Genomic DNA, 21,430 nt, shown 5'->3' with positions numbered 1-21,430 from the left:
TTTTTGCAGTACGATGTTTTATATCTAGTCGACTGCTTTATTTTTGACATTTTCTGTCTGGGATTGTTCATTATCTGCACATTTTTTATAATGCTTATCTTATTGTGTATGGCCCACAACCATTGATCCATCCGGCTGTCAGCAAAAAGATTTGAAGAGTACACTATTTACTAATATAAATGAAGTTCATTCCCAAAACTCATGCATTCAATCATTTGTGATCCAGGGCGCTTGCGTGTGTTGGCTCATATGTCAAGCTCTTGTTTTGTGAAATAAAGACCTAGTTACCAATACCACGTCTTGCCTGGTACTTTGGTAACACTACAATATAGTTATGTACGTAGATCTGTGGTCCGGCGGAATCATCAGCTGGTTTTTTTTGGGGGGGGGGGGATAGGGGTTTACACAGAGGATGAATATTCCGATGGATTTAATGATTTGGAGTGATACTGGTGGTTCGTTAAAATTGCTGTCCATATTACATTTATTTGCTATATCTAGTCTGACGTCAGCAGCGCACGTAGTTCCGGCGTCAACAGCGCACGTAGTTTCGGCGTCAACAGCTGTGTTTTTTTTTGTTTTTTGTTTTAATTGAAACAGAGGATGAATATTCAGATGGATTTTGGATGATTTAGAGTGTCACGGATGGTTCATTAAAATTGTTGTTTATATTACATTTAGTATTTGATATATCTAGTCTGATGTCGGCGGCGCACGTAGTTCCTCTCTGCGTCAACAGCTGTGTGTGTGTGTGTGTGTGTGTGTGTGTGTGTGTGTGTGTGTGTGTGTGTGTGTGTGTGTGTGTGTGTGTGTGTGTGTGTGTGTGTGTGTGTGTGTGTGTGTGTGTGTGTGCGTGCGCGCGCGCGCGCGTGCGTGCGTGTGTGTTTAAGGGACACAAGACAAAGATTCCGATGGATTTAAAGATTTGGAGTGACACAGATGGTTCGATAAAATTGCTGTTTATATTATTGGTATTTTATATATTGTTATATGGGGCTGTGGAAAAATTTGAACTGCAATTGACGTCAGCGGCGCGCCACGCATGACGAAATTGATCGATGGATTTAATGATTTAGAGTGACACAGATGGTTTGATAAACGTGTTATTTATGTTATAGTTATTTGAATAACTGTTAATGTTACATCAGGCCCATTCTCAATTCCTTGTTTGTGTTTATGTCACGTTAGCATACAGTGTCATTTGCCTGTTCTTGCTGGTTCATGTCTGTTCTTGGTGTTGAATTTTGTCAAATAAATTTCCCCCAAATTGCGACTTAAACTCCGATGCGACTTATATATGTTTTTTTTTCCTCTATATTGTGCATTTTATGGTTGATGCGACTTGTACTCCGGAGCGACTTTTAGTTCGAAAAATATGGTACATGCCCCTGGTGCACCTGACTATTTGGTGACGGAAAGTAGGCTAGAATTTCCACCAGCTAAAACCAGGCAACCCTTAGTTATGGCGCGGGTGGTGTAATGTGATTTTGATGGATTTTAATGAGTCCCAGACAGATTCTGAGCTTCACAGACATGTGTAGTAGATGAATTTAATTCTTGAATATGACAACTCTATGTGTCAATCCCTCAGAATTATTGTCGAAATCAGTCCATTGAAGGAATAGCTATTATCATTTTAAATAGATTTACATACCCTGCTGTCTACAGCACAACTATAGGTGAGGGACTGGTTGTCACACATGGATGTACGATCAGGGTTAGAAGGTGGTCTCAAAGTGCCCACTCCACAGTGGCCAACTTTACATCATCCACATGGGGAGATCATTTTGCAGTTCATTTAAAATGTAATTTGCCAATCTCAAGGATAAACTCCTGCGATTCATTCCACCATAAAGACCAGGCACTTCTCATGGGCTGATTTTTAAGGAAATAAGGAGAGCCACATACTAAAGTGCATGAAACAAGTTGTTTGTGTTCTTTCCCACAATGGTGCAAATGCTTCTTTTTTATCTGTCCCCTCTCTAGCAAATACCAAAGGCAAAAAAATCACCACCCATGCCCACAGACGGTGTTTTGCACTCGTCTAGCACAAATATAGGGCCCATTAGATAATCATCAAAAATGTCTGCTAACCTGTATAGCTAAAATATTACTGTATGTATTCTAAAAAAGAAAATAAAATGTAAAAAAATGCAAAAGAAAAAGTGCAGTTTAATGCAGGGAACTCTAAGACACAACAAATGGCTGCTATGTGCATTTCATCCCACCTCAGCGGAGTGAGTTTGCTCTTATAAAGTATTATCTGCAGCATTTTGACAAATACAAATACATTCAGTATATATTCCCAAATCATATAAAATACTATTTTTCCTTTAGTCTTTGTTTAGTCGATAAACCAGTTGTTCCAAGGATGTGAGATAAGATCGGGAGGTTAACAGGTTAACATAGGTTCATCATTTTGGAACAGTGTGCAGATTCTAACCACACGTTATGGAAATCAGTGGTCTTGCTCCCACAATCCCATATATATCATATCAAAATGTTCATAGCAAATTAAGCTCTTGTTTTCCTGACAGGCAATTGCCTACGTTTCGTTTTTGTTCTTCATCAGTTTTCCAAAGTCATACAGCTGGATGACAAGAGCTGTTTACATGCCTTCCCAGCGTATCTCATTTACATTTACATTGTAGTTGCCATGAATTCATAACATTGTCAGATATGGTTCAAACCAGATATTGTACAACCTGTCATAGATTGACAGCAGGGTTTTTATTAGAACCTTCATGCAAAGTGATATGACATGAACATCCCTGCTGTTGGCAAACAGCGAAAAGGATGCAGGTTTGATAGAAATTATACTGTTGGATGAGTAAATGACGAAATGGTTAATTGAAACAAAACATCTGTGCTTTAATTAGATTTACTATATCCATCCATCCTTCCATCCATCCATTTTCTGAACCGCTTAGTCCCCACGGGGGTCGCGGGCGTGCTGGAGCCTATTCCAGCCGTCATCGGGCAGTAGGCGGGGGACACCCTGAACTGGTTGCCAACCAATTGCAGGGCACACAGAGACGAACAACCATCCGCACTCGCACTCACACCTAGGGGCAATTTGGAGTGCTCAATCGGCCTACCAAGCATGTTTTTGGGAGTGCCCGGAGAAAACCCACGCAGGCACGGGGAGAACATGCAAACTCCACACAGGGAGGGCCGGAGGTGGAATCGAACCCGCAGCCTCCTAACTGTGAGGCGGACGTGCTACCCAGTGCGCACCAAGCCGCCCTTGATTTACTATATTTGGGGAAAATGGAAATCTATATTTTCCGGACTATAAGCAGCTACTCTTTGTACATTCTTTGAGTGCTGCGGTTTATAGGCCAGTGTGGCATATCTATGGATTTTTCATTATTTTTATATCATATGATTTGAGCATATTTTCTTACATATGGAAATCAAATATTCCCACACCTGTAGATTAAAGTCCAGTACAGCTTCTATATGAACAATTTTAGCTGGTGCATCTTATATTTGCATGTATAGTCCAGAAATTACAGTAATTAGAAAACAGTTATTTGTTTGGTACCTATAATTTTGACATGACCCCTAAACCTTTCTTAATATGGCCCTCTTTCTCAAATGATCAGAAAACAGTTATATATGTAACATTTGTACAGTCTTACCCGTCACACTGAAAATCACGTTTTAGAAAAAAGTCAAACAGGGGTACAGTGAATATTGGTAAGTAAGTCTGCGTCACTGTCAAGGGTTTCTGGGTTAAAACGTCTGCTTATGTTTTGGCTTTATTCCATAGTCCACATTTTCCATGCAAGTTTGGTTAATGAAATAATCTAAATTGTACATAAGTGGGAATGTGAGTCTGAATGGTTGTTTGTCAATAAAATATGTGCCACTGGTTCCCAAAGTTAGCTGGGATAAGATCCTGCTCAGTTGTGATCATGAGGACAAGAGGTATAGAAAACGAATGGATGGATGAATGGATCAAACAGACAGATCAAAAATACACAGAAGAAGAAAATACAAAACTCCCCTGTGAGCTGTTGAAGCTGACTGTGCCTTCAGAGACGCAATGTCTTCTGGATGATACTTTTAATCTTTTACTGGATTTACTTCAAACCGTTCTCAGGATCAATAACACCCCCACCCACCCATCCTCCATCTTCACCTCATAGTGCTTTATATCTCTCAATCTTTCACCTCGGCCCAGAAAAACAGACAGACAGCACTGATGTGACCCCCGGCAGTCATTTCACACCTTCACTCTGACGTGTCTGGTAAATATATCCACCTCTCTTAGCAGACAAGCCGCCAATCTCCCCAAACCTCCACCTTTCACTGACAAATCCCCTGAGGCTCAGCCAGACACCATAAAACTGTCTTTTATGGGGGGGTTCTACTGTGGAGGTGGTATAGGACCTATATTGCACAATTGCACAGTGTTTTATTTCTAGAACTCATTTCCTTGAATTTCGTCTGACAAGTGTTTTTAACTATTTTTTTCTGCTACATTTTGAGGTATGCGCGGTACTCAGCATTCAATCAAATTGCTCTGTTGTCTTCTGCTTACAGAATATCGAGAAATATGGTTTTGGCATATAGAGCTACATATTGACCAGTAATTTTATTAAACTAATCCTAGTCCCTGAAGGAAAAAATACTTTGCACATGACTGTTGCATGCATGCATGACAACACACTCACCCAAACTGTGTGTTTATGATATGCTATGCTATTGCCCACCATCGAATTTATCTGGCAGCTGTCAAATAAGTGGAGTATCTGCAATTTTTTTTCCCCCCACTGAGTATCAGTTCTCCTCACGGTAAAGTTTGATCTGAGATTTAAACACAGAACCCCTCAACGTACTAACCACATTTCACTGTGCCACCTATCAAAGTGACCTTTGAATCTAAAATGTATTCATGCGACTGGATAAAATCAATATTCATTACTTTTGTTAGTAACTCTTGTGGAAAGATATCAATACATGTCAGACAATGGACCATGATATTGAACAAATACTGACTTGCTATCTTTAAGATTTAGCTTGGCAGAGACTTGATGTGAACGGAAGGAATATTCCCTCATTCTCTCTGAACACACTGTGCTCACAAGGACATTAACAATCTTGGCATGAGATCAGTCAGAGAGATGTAATCATCATTTGATGGACTCATGCGCTTTTATTTTACTTTCAAAAAAGAACTGCGCTGCAAACTTTGAAAGAAAACTTTGCTATTAGCTGAAGGCCATGAAGCACAACACACTTTGCATTAAACATACCGGAATGTAAGTTTTATCCACCCTTCAATTGTGTGAGTTTTTGTGGGCCTGCATTGAGGTACTACTGGACTGAACATTAAAGTCACTTAGTCTCAAGAAGAAGGGAGAACATACAAACTCCACAAAGGAAAGCTGGAGCCGGAATTGAACCCACAACAAGTCTGCATGTTTCAAAGTAGCTTTCGACCCCTGTGAGGATAAGCGCTTCAGATAATGGATGGATGGATGGATGGATGGATGGATGGATGGATGGATGGATGGATGGATGGATGGATGGATGGATGGATGGATGGATGGATGGATGGATGGATGGATGGATGGATGGATGGATGGATGGATGGATGGATGGATGGATGGATGGATGGATGGATGGATGGATGGTTAAGAATACTTGAAATGCAGTGGGAAAGTTGTTTGAATTAAAATCGTTATTGTCATTGAGAAACACATCTTTCACAGCATATTTTGCTGCTGTGATGAATAGCAACTATTCCCTGGACAACTTCAGGTTGTTTTGTTGTGCTATGAATTTGGTTGACAGTAGGAGTCTAAATCCAACTTTATCGTTTTTGTCTCTGTAATTCATTGCAAAGAGGATTGTCTCCAGTGTTTTCTTCACAGAAGCAAGGGTGGATGTCTATTGATCAAAATTTGAATGAATGCTGTGCAGGGAAAAGAGGACGGGATTCTGAACACAAGAGGCCTAGGGATGTGTTGAGCCATCGGGGGGCTGTGCAGGTTATCAGCAAAAAGAGAAAAAAATCACAGCTATTCGGTCTATGTTTTATGTCTGTGATTGTCAATCTTTATTTTGTCACATGTTCCTACTTGTGCTTTGAATATCTAAGTTTGACACAGTATTTGTTGCAGAACACGTAGGCTTTTAAAATGTGCTGTCCATTGATTTACATGAAACTGTAGTTAGCAGTTGTAAGACAAATCTGAAATTGTGCTCTGGAAGATGGAAGGTTGATAACGGGTTGATAATAGACGGGTAGGCTGGTATATACGTATGTGGATAGATGTTAGGGGTGGGAGAAATAATTGATGTAGAGTTGATTCCCGCCATGCGTGGAGGCTAAGGCCTGATCCTGACCGATTTGCACGCAAATTTCCCATTAATTAATCCTCTCCTACAAGTGATGATAATGGGATTGGGGTCTGCATATAATTGTCCTCGTTTTGAAAAATTGCATTTTTCTATATGCTGTCTTTAAAGGGCTTGCCCACACTAATCATCCCAGCATACATTGTCTTTGTAACGTACTGAGCCGAATTTTTGAAAAAGCATTTATGATGTATGCCCCTTGTTCCATCCATGCACTGGAATGTATAAATCAATAATCTTTCTAGCATTGTGTTTGTATTAGATAAATTACCAATAAAATAGCAATCCCAGTTAGTAACAAAACGCACATGAGGAATTGTATTTGTGTTACTGTGAACATTTCCAGTTTTTTAAGTGAAGTTCTAATAAGTTTTTGTTTTTTCAAAAAAAAAATCTGTGTTTGTCATTACTAGTGTCAAATGAACACAAACCGAGAAATGTACTGGCTGTCTGCCCACCGTCAAATCCATTTGTGTTCACGGATGAATTGGTGGATGGTTAGTCGGTCGGACAAATTACTGCAGGGCTCAGACTTCCGTTTCTTGTTTGACGGTCCACTTAGTCACTTATGAACATCGCTATTTAGATCAATCAATGTCAGTTATGTGTAATCAGATCAAACTGACCCTGCCCATACATTCAGGGACCTCTGCGTTCAACAGCAGAGAGCAGATTGTTCTCTAAATTAGTGGCAAGATGAGGCTTGACAGTTCAATGGAATAGTGGTTAGTATGTCTGCCGCTCGGCCAGGGACTGGGTGACCACAGCGAGTTTCGGTGTGTGGATTTTCCCAAAAGTCCAGTCTATTTCGGCGCAGACCCGGGCACATCACTGCCCTTCCGATCAACCCCCCCTATCACTCGTTGATGAATATTCCCAGGCTAAATGTTGAATCCAGCCCACAGCCAAAAAGTTTTAGGATAGAATTTTGGCTGAAGCCTCTTGTATGGAATTTACATGTACATCACTCCATGTGCTTTTTAAGAAGAAGCAGTATAGGCAATGTTTACTCTTTGATGGAAACAACTCTGAAACAATCCCACATCCTACCTTGATGAATGAAATATTCAAGCTGAAAATCTTCATTGACTACCTATCCTGCTTTCTTAAATGGCAGTCATCTCTTCCACAGTCATGACAGGTAGTGCACTCGTGGGCACACTCATACCGGGATCACAAAAAAGAAAACAAAACAAACTTCCAAAAGCATCCAAGCTACAAATTATCATAATATATAGTAATGAACATTTGTTTGAATCATTATCTATTTATTATGGCGTACAAAGGTCATGGTGATGCTTGGGGTAAACTCCTTGATTGTATGCCCCCCCCCATGCATATTCGCAGTTAGGCCAGTTTGCCCTCTGTAATCCATTGCGTATGTTGGGCTCCAGTTCAACTGAAATTGGCAACTGCAATAACGCTTGGAAATAGCAGCAGGGAAAAAAAATCTCAGTGTGAAAACCAAATCATGATATACGGAGGATATACAGTATTAGTGAAGTTTGGGGAGAACGATTCAGCTGTAAGTAATCCTATTTCCAAATAATTAAAGCCACGCTTGGTCAGTCGCTCCTGTGGCATGGAAGTCCCGAGTTTTGCTGGGTTTTTTTACAGGAAGAATTCTATTTCTTTGAGCTAGAAGCAGTGAGCATCAAAAAGAAATCATTTCATCATATCGTTTAACTGAATTGTCATTATACTAAACATTCCTCTTTTAGTTTCTCTCTGTCTTGTCCATCTTCAAATACTACTAAATTCTAGTTTAAAAAAAATTCAAATCGTTCACTGAATTCTTCAAGGTTGATACTGCAGTCCTCAATTATTCTCTATTAATTTCAAGTTGTACTTTCAATACCCTGTGTGTTTCTCACACTATACACAATCTTGTTCGTGCAATTGGCTTTCCTCAATATTCTCAATTCCTTGACAGAATTGTGCATTGCATTGTGAAAAATTTAACCATTTTTAAATCAAAATCCTTTCAGATCACAAAAGCATTATTGAATCCCATTTTTGAATCCCGCACACATTCTGAGAGTTTCTGCCCTCAAGATAAAACTAAGTACCAAATTTAAAAAAGTTATAAATACGATCCATTGAGTTCAATAGTAATTCTGCATTTGATTTGATTTCCAGTAAAAAATCTCCATCCAACAGGTGGTGAAGGTCAGCATAATGTCACACTTCTCTTAGACTGCTTTCACAGCATCATGGCTGAAATTTTTTGGGTGTCTTGTCTGAAAGACTAATGAATTTAACCTTAAAAGTTTGATTGCAGCTCCTCTGGTTGTAGTACCCTAGATGTTCCTACAATGATCAATTATTTCCTCATGTGAGCTCTATATAAGACACAGTTCTCGTGGTCAGATATCAGTAGACCTAATTTTCTTCAAGCAGAGAAGGTGTCTTCCTTTCCAAAATTTGATGAACATAAAAGCTGCTCCTTTGAAATTAAAAAACAAAACAGTAACATGCTTATCGATATGGATATCAGATCAACCATTTTCTCTTCACAATTTCTCTGTTTGTGGAAACCACTATTTGGAAAGGGATCTCCCATCCTCCTCAGCAATTGGACCACATTTATTCTGATAGCTTTCAGGGCCACGTTGTACTCTTGTCATCTTCAAATGATCTAGAACAGATGTCTTCAAACAGACAAATCTCTTTCTTTGCAAATAAAAAAACATCTGTTATATTTTTTTTATGCATCATCCATTTGATGGGATCGTGAAGAGAGAGTATTATGGTCTGACTGAGCTGAGTCAATAGCAAAAAAAATCTTCTCTGGACCCACTTTCTCTTTTACTTCTTTAGGTTGTTGTACAGTCTGACTTTGTTACTTATTTTTGATCTATGAATCTATGGCCCGCTTTGAAGGGACTCTTCTACGAATATGGTCCTCTCGTTTCCTTGTTCTGTGCTGCACTCATTTTATTTAATTTTGATGGCTCAAAATTATATTAACATATATATACTGCACTCCAACTGCTTTACATCCTTTTAATTTAAATAGGGATATATTAACCTATTTTTGTGTTTGTTATTACATTTGCAGATACCTGGAAGCTATAAATATCGTTTTATGTGTGTGCGTGAGTGCATTCGTGTGTGTGTGTATTGTTATTGCAGTTCATTGAAAAAGTTGAAACAGCTAACAAAAAAGATCAGTAATATATAATGTGATGAGTCATTAAAAGTAATTGGATGTGCAGTCTTGGCATTATCAACCCTATTTTTGAAGTTTAAAGTACTTGTGGGAATCAACTGGGAGTTAGTGTGAAAATTTAATATGATGGAACAAAAATGAAATATGCTTCATCCATCCACATTAGTTTTCGCAGCCAACTTGAAGAGTAACATATAATTAATCTATCAACACAGTTTTCAATACATTTGATACTATAATTTGGGCTGTGGTATGCCCTTAAAATAATAGTACTATCTTATTTCAGTGTATATAGTGTGTTTAGTGTATGTATAATATACATACAACAGACTAAAGAAGTAATTAACGTTACACCATTCTTGAATTTGGTTGATGAAGTTAACATTCGTTGAGACTTGTAGTTACTAAATCAATCATAAGTAACAACAGTGGACTGTTGACTATAACCTTGTGGGGTGCTAGCTACATTCTCAGACAATCATCCAGAATCTTATTTTTTTACACTGTCTAAAATGGATTGGTACGCCACACGTCAAACAGAAAAAATGTACAGTAGTTAAGGTTTAGAACTGCCCGCAGAAATGTAGCTTCTGTGGACACTACCACAATATGTAATAACTTAAGTAGCTTCATGACTGAAAAGTTATTTGATGTTGAAATCAGTGACAATTTGACAATGTTCCTGAGATATAGGATATAACTTTATGTTAAACTAGTGATGTAACTTTTTATGTTGCTGGCTACTGCCCAGCACTCGGATGCCTTTCATGTCCAAATTCCGGCCCGTGGGCCAAATCCGGCCCCAGGTTAGATTTCATACGGCCCACAGCTTCAGTCTTATTCTGTATTATTTATGGGCCGCCTGCACTGTCAAACTGAATAAAAAAAATCATGAAACTTGAAATTGTAATTCCTCCTTTTCCCAAATGTGGCAGCACCACTTTAATATCAGTCTGCATCCGTGCCACGAACCGGTGTCTGCTCATTTCTGCCATGCCGGCTGCAAAGAAAACGAGGAAAGTTGACATTGAGGGCCGTCGCTTTCAAAAGAGATGGGAATTACAATACTTTTTCACTGAAAATCAAGGCAATTGTGTTTGTCTAATTTGTAGAGACGGTTGCCTTGTTTAAGCCTAAGCCTTAAACCTAAAGAGACACTACCAGACTAAACATGCCAACACATACGACAAGCTAACAGGGAGTGACCATGCTGATAAAGTGAAGCAGCTCTAAGCTGAACTGGCATCACAACAGCGATTCTTCACGCGGGGCTGTGAGTCAAAAGTAAATATAACTAAAGTAAGCTACGAAGTGGCCATGTTAATACTGTTGCTGTTATGAACCTGTAGACGTGATACAAACTCTTACTTTCTGAAAGATATTGTAAATGACAAGAGCAAAATTCACTTGTTTTAAGTTTTAATAACAACTGACAACTTTGCATTACTTATAACTCCTGTTTAAAATGTTCATGAGGCAAAAATAATTTTAAACTCATGTAAATTTAAGGTATTTCATACAGTTTATTCAATGTGATCTGACTTCAGATATGAATGAAAGGCAGAATTTGTGTTTTTAGAGTATTTCACATCTACCTGAGTGGCTTATATTTGGTTATTTTGTCATTTGAAAAATAAAGACAATTGTGACAATGACAATTTTTTATAACAGTGTGTATTTGCATGAAGTTTTTGTCGTTAAAAAATGTCCGAAAAAACTATTGGCCCCAGGCCCCTTCATTTTATCAAATCTGGCCCTTCTTGCAAAATGTTTGGACACCCCTGCCTTATGTGGACTTCAGGTCGATTGTACAGGTAACAATAACTAGCCAGATATAAGCAGAGAAGAGTGGGATGTGTGTCTGTTGAATGTTTCCTAAAAAGCTGTTTGACTCTCATGATTTGACAATTATTTGTTTTCTAACTGGATAGGTTGGAAGTATGATTTAATTACACTGTGATGAGTATTGTTTAGTTTGAGTACTCAGCAGTCTTCTCAAGTACATACTATTCTGTTCTCAAGGGATTTTATGTTCCCAGGTTGGATGTAATTATAACCTCTGGAACCTCAAGCCTTTTTGTTTAATTTATTGTTAGGGGTTTTTTGCCATCAGAATATCATACTTTATACAGCGTATACCAAAACATCAACTGAAAGAAGTTACATGATATGATTTGTCTGACCCTGGTTGCCTGAGTGGTGTGTTGAAATCAAATATCTTCTCTTTTTACACAGCTGGAAGTCTTCCAAAGCCTCAGGTGAAGACAGCTTCTCTGGGTCAGGCGGGTAAAGCTCGATCACCACTGCTTCCCGTCTCAGTTCCGACCGCGCCCGACATACCGGAAGAAGGAGGAACAAAACCCACAGAGGATTCAGCTGCCAATGTAAGTGGAGACCAAAGCAATGTTGCAAATGTAGAAGAGTGGCCCTCAACGTGGAGAGGAATTCTGAGTTGATACTGGCAAAAAGAAGTGAAGGCTAAGAAGACCACAAGGCTTGAAGAACATGCACTAAGGCGGAAAGTAGAGTGCTCTTGTGAAGAGAGCCATAAAAAGAGGCAGAGACTGAAAGAAAAGAGGAGACGTTCAATTGCCGTGATTGGCGAGCAGGGCTAGCAAAGCCTTTTCTGCTGACCTAGATGTTATCGGAATAACTGACCTACATTTACAACTGAGATTCATGTATTTGTTGTATCGATTGATTCCCAACAGTCAAATCTCTTTACTTCAAAATATTTTCATGTCTGTGCTGCTTGCAGCAGAGTGTAAATTTTACATTTTTTGCACAATTCAATTTGAGTACATAAATAAATAAATGAAATGAATAAATAAATAAATAAATAAATAAATGAATATATATATATATATATATATATATATATATATATATATATATATATATAAATGTGTGTGTGTGTGTGTGTGTGTGTGTGTGTGTGTGTGTGTGTGTGTGTGTGTGTGTGTGTGTGTGTGTGTGTGTGTGTGTGTGTGTGTGTGTGTGTGTATATGAGGGCAGAAATGAGAGAAGGAAAAGAGGAAGATTCGAGGGTAAAGAGAATGATAAAATGAAATTAAAGGGTGCTGGATGTCAAAGCTTGTTAAATATTCATATCGACTCAATGACAATAGAACAGGACAAGTGGTTGCCATGACGACAAAAAGGAGAGGACCGAAAATGATCGTAAATGAAGACAAGAAAGTCTAGAACCAAGGGAACGAGGACATGGAGGAAAGGATGGAGCGAAATAAGACAGGATGAGTGTGTAGCCATGACAACATGAGGAGAGGACCCCTTCGAGAGGGAAAGATAAGAGTGAGAAAGAGGGGAAAACGGTAAGGCAGATGTAAAGAAAGTGTAAGGGAGAATCAGTCGAAGTGCTAGGTGTCAAAAAAGAAAATGTGTTGAGCGTTTACGGGGGAGTGCTAAAGGTCAACAAAGGTCACTGCAAACCATCATCCCTGTGTACTCTCTATTTCACGCGTACATGACAAGTTATACACAGACTGTGAATTGGGTTAGGGTTAACCCTAACCCTAACTGGCATTTTCATTATGGAGTAACTCTTTTTTTTTTTAGATGCTACATACTTTGTATAGTGATTTTAAAAAAATATGCTTGCTCCCAGAGATAATGAAAATTTAGAATTGCTTGGACTCACTAATCACTAATCTGCACCTCTCTTTGGTCATTTAGATTTTATTTTTGGCAGGGGACAAGGTATAGCCTTGGTTGAAGGCTATGCACACTGACTGCTGTTATTTCGGACGACTTGCAAATAACAATCACTATATTAGCTTCTGTCCCTTAAAATAGAGGATGTCGGTCTTATTTGTACAGAGATTAAGTTAGAATATTCATAAACTACCATCCATGAATCGTATCTCTTTTTCAATGTAATATTGTTTTTGTCACAATGTGAACGCAATGTCCCAAGAGAGTGTCTTGCATTAATAAACTATTTTTTTTATCCTGCAAGATAAAAGAACAGTGAAAATGTAACCTTTAGGTTTCTTTTAGTTATTTCGACCTTATATGTAGATTTTGTGTCGTTGTACTGCTGGGTAACAGATAGTGCATCCAGGTCAGCTGGCAATCAGAGACAATATGAATGGGCATTTTGTCCAATCGATGTGGAGTTATGGGTCAACAAGTGGGATCAAAAAGTAACTGGGCTTTTTATAGCTTTTATTTATAGCAGCTATTATTTCCATCGGAAGTGGACAAAGTACAGTTGACAGTGGCACGGGACTACATGAGCTTTTATAGCTTTACTCAGTGTGAATGATTGTGGAAGGTTAAATGGGCAAAAGCTGTGCATTAAAAAATACTGCATATGGCCTTTTATGTGAATCTTGTGCATATGGAATGAAAGGAAATAGCGGAGTTACGTAAAAATTGTAATTGTAGATTAATGACAAATTCAAAATGGGAAATTCACTTGTCATACCTGTCATTTCTGTTTCTACTTCCCACTAAGTTCACAATGGATGCTGATATATTTAATTTTTGTAACTCAGTAATATGTCTAGTTTCCTCTTCCACTGATACTTCCAATTCCATCACTTTAAACTTCATTTTAACCAGTTATTTCTATCGTGATTTCATTATCAATAAAAATTACTTAGATTTTTTTTCTTCCATAATCAGCCATTTCTAGCAGTTATGCAAAGATCTCAGGACATTATTTCAGGATAAATGCTGTATAATGAAGGACCTTTTCATTGAACATTTATGTGCTTCTACATAATAATGTATTTTCAAGTACTTTTGCACTTTAAACAAGTATTTCTTCAAATATGTGAAACATTGGTTAGGCAGTAGCAGAGAAGATAATTGGCCATTCATTTCTTTTCTAGAAGGACAGGTTTGCCTCACAACGACACGCTTCTAATGCTGTGTTCGTAAGAGATACTTTACAGACACACACACACACAAACACACACACATACATACCACACAGATGGAGTCTTTTAAACAATCCCATTCAGATTTGACAATTTCCGTAGCTTAATCTGACATGTAATTAGCAAACCGTCATAGAACGTTGAGAGGTGTGAAGTGTAGTTTGCCCCACCGTATGCTGTTCCTTCCAGTAGATTTGCAGACATGGACGTGATTATTTTTGTGTGGATGATTAAATACATGAACTGATATTTCTGATTGTTTTTATTCTCTTTATAAATGCTTTCAAAGCTGTCGCGGTTCAATCCTTGTTGTGATTGAACATCCATCACTGTCAGCAAGAAGTCAGCTTTAATATATTCATAAGAGCAGCTTCAAGTAGAACACCACTCTATTAAGTAACGATAACAAAACTTTGACAAAAATAGATGCAGAATGAATCACCATTGAGTTGGTGAAGTATACAGCAGCACTGTATACATTTACAAGGTGAGTTTGGTTTTGGATGATGAAGAGTCTAAAACAAGTAAAAATGTCATCCAATGTGTGTTTATTTGGGCAAGAAAGTTGATGTTCATTCTCTGCTAAACTTCATTTAACAGACAGCAGTTTTGCTCATTCTTGAATGTTTTCTACTGTTTTATCATACTGTCACAGTAAGAGTGATGTGTGTTGCTCTGCTGAAGCATGCAAACAATCCAGTGTTTACGGTGAGGACTATTTGTCACTCTTTTGACACAACAATGTTTACAATAAGATTTTACAGTTGACTACAATGCAATGTGAGATTTTACTTAAGGTAAGTCATTGGGAAAAATAAGAAAAAATATCCACAAAAATTCTTTAGCTAGAACAAAACGGCAGCAATCCGCCCAATTAATGTTTAAAAAAAAAAAAAAAGTCTGGCTTTTTTATAATGTGGCGAAAGCTTTATGTATATAAATATTCTGCATTTTCTATATGGGACGATTTTTATTTATTTTTCAGAAAACGTGTTATTTGCTACATGTTATTACTACTAAACATTGTTAAAACTACTTGAAGAATAATTTGCAATATCGTATTGCAGCAAGCCTGCAATTGTGTTACGTGGATCGGTGCTACATTTTTTAAATTTCCGACTGTTTGCAAGGTAATAAGGTATTCAAATGAAAATGGATAATATATGTTCACAGGAAGTTTGGGCTGGCGATTGTGAGTGAATAAGCAAGCTATTTTTTACAATCGAGCACAGCAAGTTGCAAACCAAAAACTATCGTGACTTCATCAATAAATCAAAGTGGACTCAAATATTATCAACTCATTGCATGAGGCACTAGCAGAAGCCCCTACCCCAAGAATTGGCCCTTTCCCATGAGTCATGCTATGAGCCAATAAACTACCCATCTCCCACCCTATTACTGTGATCACCAGTCTGGTAATCATTGTACATCCACCATGTTTGTGTTGTCCTCAGTGTAGCGTGCTGCATTGTAATTGGAAGGACATTTGAGGCTGACGGGGCCAAGGCGGAAAGGCTCCAGGGAAATGTGGAACTGAAGTTTGTCCTCTAAAAGCATGTTCCGTGTGTGGTGTGGGAAATAGATGGGGCAGCCCAGAGGGTTAAAAAAAAAATACAGAACATAACAGACGCTGAAGAAAAAGGATTTTAGGAGGGGGGTTCTTCGGATGTATGGTTGGAATACATAGGAAATAATAAATTTTAACAATATCTGTGTACATATAGACAAAGAGGTACTGATATGTTTTGTGATATTGTATATTATTTATTTTTCTGTTCTGTTTTTTTTTTTTACAGGTGTACGAGCAGGATGACCTTTCGGAGCAGATGGCTAGTTTAGAAGGGCTGATGAAACAGCTAAATGCCATTACCGGCTCGGCCTTCTAAACCCTCCCTATTAAACCCTCGGCCCCCAGACCAGGAACACTTCTTCAAGCTTTGATGTCACCGGCAGTGTGTTCACAAACAGCTGCAGCATCTGAGTTTGAAGATGCCACTGGGGACTCACACCTCAGTTTGTACTGGGTTAAACCACATCAGACATCAACAACTCCAGGAACAAGACAGTGGTGGAGGGGCTTCCTCAGTGGGTTCAAGCTGCTTTGGATCTTCCAAGTTGAAACTACAAAACTAGGAAACCCCAATGCCTACCACCTTGACTTAATGAAACAAACGGAAGGATTATACAATTCTAAGATCTTTACTTCTTCTCTTCCTTGTGGTATTTATTAGCTCCTCACTATTCTCCTTCGCTGAGTTCTCTGCAACTCAGTTACTGTGACTGTACCTCAATTATTTTTCATGATTGCCATTGGGAGCATTTTCCTTTTTTTTTTTTTTTTTCTCCTAACAGCAATGTGAGTATGGTTTGCCACACAGAACATTCAGTGTGAAATAGACATTGTCTGTCAAGTTTCATCAAAACCTTCTGCTTTTTTGGGCTTTTACCCCATCTGTCGGAAGTCCTCTGACATTATTGGGATGTTTTCCATCAGTCTTGCTTTCATACGAACAAACTCCTTCCAAATGCGAATCACTTTTTCATTTTTCATTTTTTTTAAATATTGGAACTCTGGCTGGACTCTTATGCGTCGGGGAGATATTGCCAAATCATTTGTAGACTTCACATCTATCACTGCTCTTGACCAAGCTTTTAGTCCCGCAAGACCTGACAAACTCTGTAAACGGGATTGACAGGATAGGTGTTGTTGCCAAAAAAAAGGAACCTCGTGGCAGCCTTCCTTTAAAATTCAAGGCTGGCAATTTCACTGACAGTTTTATACTGACCATTGCTGAAACACAGTAAGACCATCAAGATGGATGAAGTTGTACAATACTTGGTGTTCATCTCAATTTCGACAAACGCAAGTCTGTCAGTTGAATGTTCTTCTGTGGTGATTGGGCCTAAAGTTTATTGCAAACAGTAGCGATGAGAGTGAATATGATCACTGTTTTTATTTTTTTACTTTTTTTAGTACATATTCAGTGGGAGTCTTCTTAATAAGTTAGTCTTTATTTTGAATACCATTAACAAACAGTGTACCACATTCAGTCTTAAGTCCCCACATGGTCACAACTTCATTTTCAGTACACCTCACAGGGGCCAGGTTTTTATACAAAATTTTAAAAAATGAAATATAAATACCAAAATGAAAAAAATTGATATTTCACTAAGTGTATTTTTCATAGTTTCCGTTGCGTTTGACACATTCCGAGCTTCTTAGTCATGACTCAGCAGGAAAATGAATAAGGGAAATTGTTGATACCATTTTGTTAATGCAAGCAGTTGTGAATGACACTTGCTCATCCAATCGACAGTATTTTGGATTTAGTATGATCTTTAGGAGAGTAGAACACATCCAGCCTTTAGTACCTTTGAACTGCTTTGTATTGACAGTAAGAATGAAATGTGTCCAATTAAATGGATCATTAGCAGAGGCATTGTTTACTGTTGCGACTGAGGAGATTTCTTTGTGACGTTCTACAAGAAAAAACAGAGAAGCGAAATTTTTGCAACAATCTTTAAGATTTTGCCATTTTTCAAAACATGAAATAATCTTTTGATTAGCACACTGGTTTGGAGCTCAAGTGTGTGATTAAGCAACTTCAGAAGGAGAATATTTTTTGCATGTTTGCAGAAAGAAGCAGGAAGAAAAAAAAGCTCTTTCAACTTAAAATGACAAGTCATTCATTAATCAGGTGAGGTGAAGACAACAAGCCATCAGTATGGTTCATATTTGACTGTCACCCTATTCTCCATATTGTAATTTACAGACCTTTATCTCAGTGTGATGAAAAAGAAGAATCCTGCGGGAGGCTGAGCGCGCTCAGGCAGAGGAGCCGCATTGATATTCAGGGGTGGCTTGCATGTGTGAGCAGGGCACAGAGGAACGAGGCACCGAATTCATTATAAAGACGTTGCAAACATTATGATTCAAGCTCACGCTCACTGGGCCCTTACACCGGCAGGGAAAAGTCCCAGGGACAGAGGCGATAGAAAGGTAACATCTCTGCTGAATGGATGCAGGGATGAAAGGTTACAGAGGGCAGGCATGCAGGCAGTGTGGGGATCAAACTCATCAACCTGCTCTGGGAGATGAATCCACCGTGAGCTAAGAGCTTACATTCTCCTCCGAGTCATACTCCTCCACCTCTTCAGTCTGACAACAGTGCAGGAAAAGAATAATTAAAAAGAAAACTACATTATGGAGGTGTTAAGAAAAGGTGGGCAATTGTCTGGTAGATTTATTGACGTTGTTATTTGGGTCTTTTTTCTTTCTTAAATTTCCAGTCAGGGGAACATTTGGTGTAAAGATCAACGTGTCAAGTGTTCACATTTCCCGATATGAGTGCACAATATGTGTTAACATTAAAAGTAAATGTCCAACAATACATGCCAGTAAATAGCAATTTACAAAAAATTGAAACACAGTAGATCTGCTAGTTGATCGCAAAATCTCGTAAATGAAAAAGTCTTCTCGATGCTTGTAAATCCAGGACAAGTTGAAAGTATTCACCCAATAATTATAAAGTTTACCAGAAGCAAACAAATCCCTGTTACATGGAATGTGTCAGTTAGCTCTTTCTGTTATGTTTTTATAAGATCCGACTCTTTGTTCAGGATCTGATAGTGTTGTTGCTTCCTTTCACCTGATTGACTGCAACAACAGTGGGATTTTTTTTTTTATATATATATAATTATTGTTAAAGAGCAACAACTCAGTGTATCCCAGAGAAAGTTGCCTTTTTACTAAAATAATATTTTTTTAATATATCTTTATTATTTTAAGCCCAGAATCTTAACGCATATTACAATAACTATTGTGTGTCAGCTCTACTAAAATGAATTTTGAACCTCGTGCCAAACGTTTTACATTCATGCTGATTGCTGATTGAGATCAGAATAAAGATAATAAACATGAGATTCCATGACCCACAACCTGCAGAATGCATAGTTTACCTGATCCTGCAGCATTTCAACGAGTGTTATCTTTAATAAGTAAAAAAAAAAAAAAAAAAAACATTGCTTTGGTAAGATAGTTTATTTGATTTGGTCGAAATGTTTTTGCTGGAGAGTTTACCTACATATTTTGTGGCAAATACAAGGGCAGCATCACTTACTTTTGAAACGCAGCACAAAAGGGACATACTGTAGGCTATATTTTGACAACAATAGAACCTGCACACAGAATGACTGAAAAGGTTTTCATTGAAGTGAATGTGAAAAGTCCAAAGGGAAGAGAAGCCCAACTAAAAGCTGACAGGACAGTTAAGGATTGGGAAAACACTGTTCCTTTTAAAATGTTGGTTAAAAACAACCCAACTTAGGTTAAAAATTGGACTGACCCAGAAAGTTGGGTCAATTTGACCCGCCATGGGTTGCTTTTCACAAAACAACACATTTTTTGTGCAAAACAACCCAAATAATTGACCAACTTATTTAATTGGTAAAATCTTTGCCTAGTAGTTTTAAGAGAGCAGTAAATTTGTAACCAATGCGGGAGGGGGCGGGGCTCATTGTAGTGATGGCAGACATAAAATGGAACAAAAATTATAATTATAAATAGCCCAGAATAATTCCGAATGACAATGTCATAAGATTATGTAGTTATATTGGGTAAATATTTTTTTCTGTGTTGCTGACATTGAACTCCTTTTCTGTTTCATAAATAGGAAGGCTTCCCTTTATCAGTCATAAATTAAGATTGACTCTTCTTTTTTTTATGACTTATTTGTGTATTTGACTGTAGAGAAATATGTTGCTGCAGCAGAAATACAGTACAGGCCGCTGCTGGTTATTTTTTTATTTTTACTGTGTATACTAGAGTAGCAGTAACTTTTTTTATAATCAAATTTAATATATTATTATTGTTATTTGTATCCTTTACCTTATTATGAGCGATCATTAAAATGTTTATTTATAACCATGTGCTATTTCTGCCGATGTACATTTTGTTTAGTAAAAAGAAAAAAAATATGCACTTTGGAGTTTTGTTTTTTTCTGTGTGTTTGTTTATTGCTTTAAAAGGTGTCTAATGTTACAAACAGTATTAGGTTACAAAATAGTTTGCTTCCCTTATGAGGACACACAGTCACCATCATTTTTTGTTTATTTCAGTCTAAACTTTGTAGATTGAGGTTCACATCTATGCAGTCATCCCTTATAACAATAAACTATGTATTGATAATGACATACCCTGACCAGTGTGACTCCTGAAGTGATGTTTTGTTACTTATATCGAATACCTCATCTAATATTTTATACCAGGGGAAAAAACAGCTATTTTAATAGGCAGCAGTCACCTGTATTTTTTTTTTTTACTTTATTGTCTCTATTTTGTATGCTTGTAACTTTCCCCCCAATGTTATGTCACCTGGTCCTGTAATCCCATAAACATCCATTATTTTCATTGCATCCAAAAGCCAACTTTTATTTTTATTTTATCAACGCACCCCAGAAAGGCAGTAAAGTATTGAACCTGACAGTAAAGAGCTTGAATTTGTCCTGTGGTGACTGTGTGAAACTTAGAAACACCACCTAGAGCTGCTTGAGTGAACATTCAGGAATGCGCAGTTTACAAAGAAAAAGCTTTTTTTTTTCCCTTTTGGACACTTTACCCTTAGATGGAAGAGATTGGTTATTCCAAAGGGGTGAAGTTACAAAAAAAACAATTAACAAAGTTAAGTTGGCCAGAGGTGGACTATGAACGTGGTCTGATTTTGGTGCACGTGCAAAAGAGATGGAATCAGTGCAGTGATGGGCAAGAAGAAAGTAATTGTGTCTGAATAGAAACAGGGGGAGAAAAAAATAATTGGACTCCACTATGGTGAAAAAGCCAAATTAAAACCGTACTTATCTCTCGTCACACACACACAATGACTTCATTTTATCCAGAACATCGGTGTTCAACAGAGGAGCTGGCAGATGGGGCAGCATCAAGTAAATAGTTTCACTTCATCCTTTGAAAAGTTCAATCATAGAG

At 37.9% G+C, this 21,430-nt stretch overlaps 1 protein-coding gene across 1 annotated transcript in view; it reads left to right on the top strand.

Moving 5' to 3' along the window:
- Positions 1 to 20,332, top strand: part of dcc (DCC netrin 1 receptor) — a 212,975-nt gene extending 192,643 nt beyond the window's left edge. Inside the window, exons 28-29 of the mRNA XM_085926817.1 lie at positions 11,780 to 11,928; positions 16,245 to 20,332. Of these exons, the coding sequence (XP_085782943.1) occupies positions 11,780 to 11,928; positions 16,245 to 16,334 (239 nt within the window). The 3' untranslated portion in view covers positions 16,335 to 20,332. The remainder of the gene's footprint in view (positions 1 to 11,779; positions 11,929 to 16,244) is intronic.
- Positions 20,333 to 21,430: the final 1,098 nt, after the last annotated feature.

This window comes from Syngnathus leptorhynchus, chromosome 12 (assembly GCF_054491065.1).
Source record: "Syngnathus leptorhynchus isolate UIUO chromosome 12, UIUO_Slep, whole genome shotgun sequence".
NCBI lineage: Eukaryota > Metazoa > Chordata > Actinopteri > Syngnathiformes > Syngnathidae > Syngnathus > Syngnathus leptorhynchus.
The sequence above is the reverse complement of the archived record's forward strand: the minus strand, read 5'-3'. Positions and strand labels throughout refer to the sequence as shown.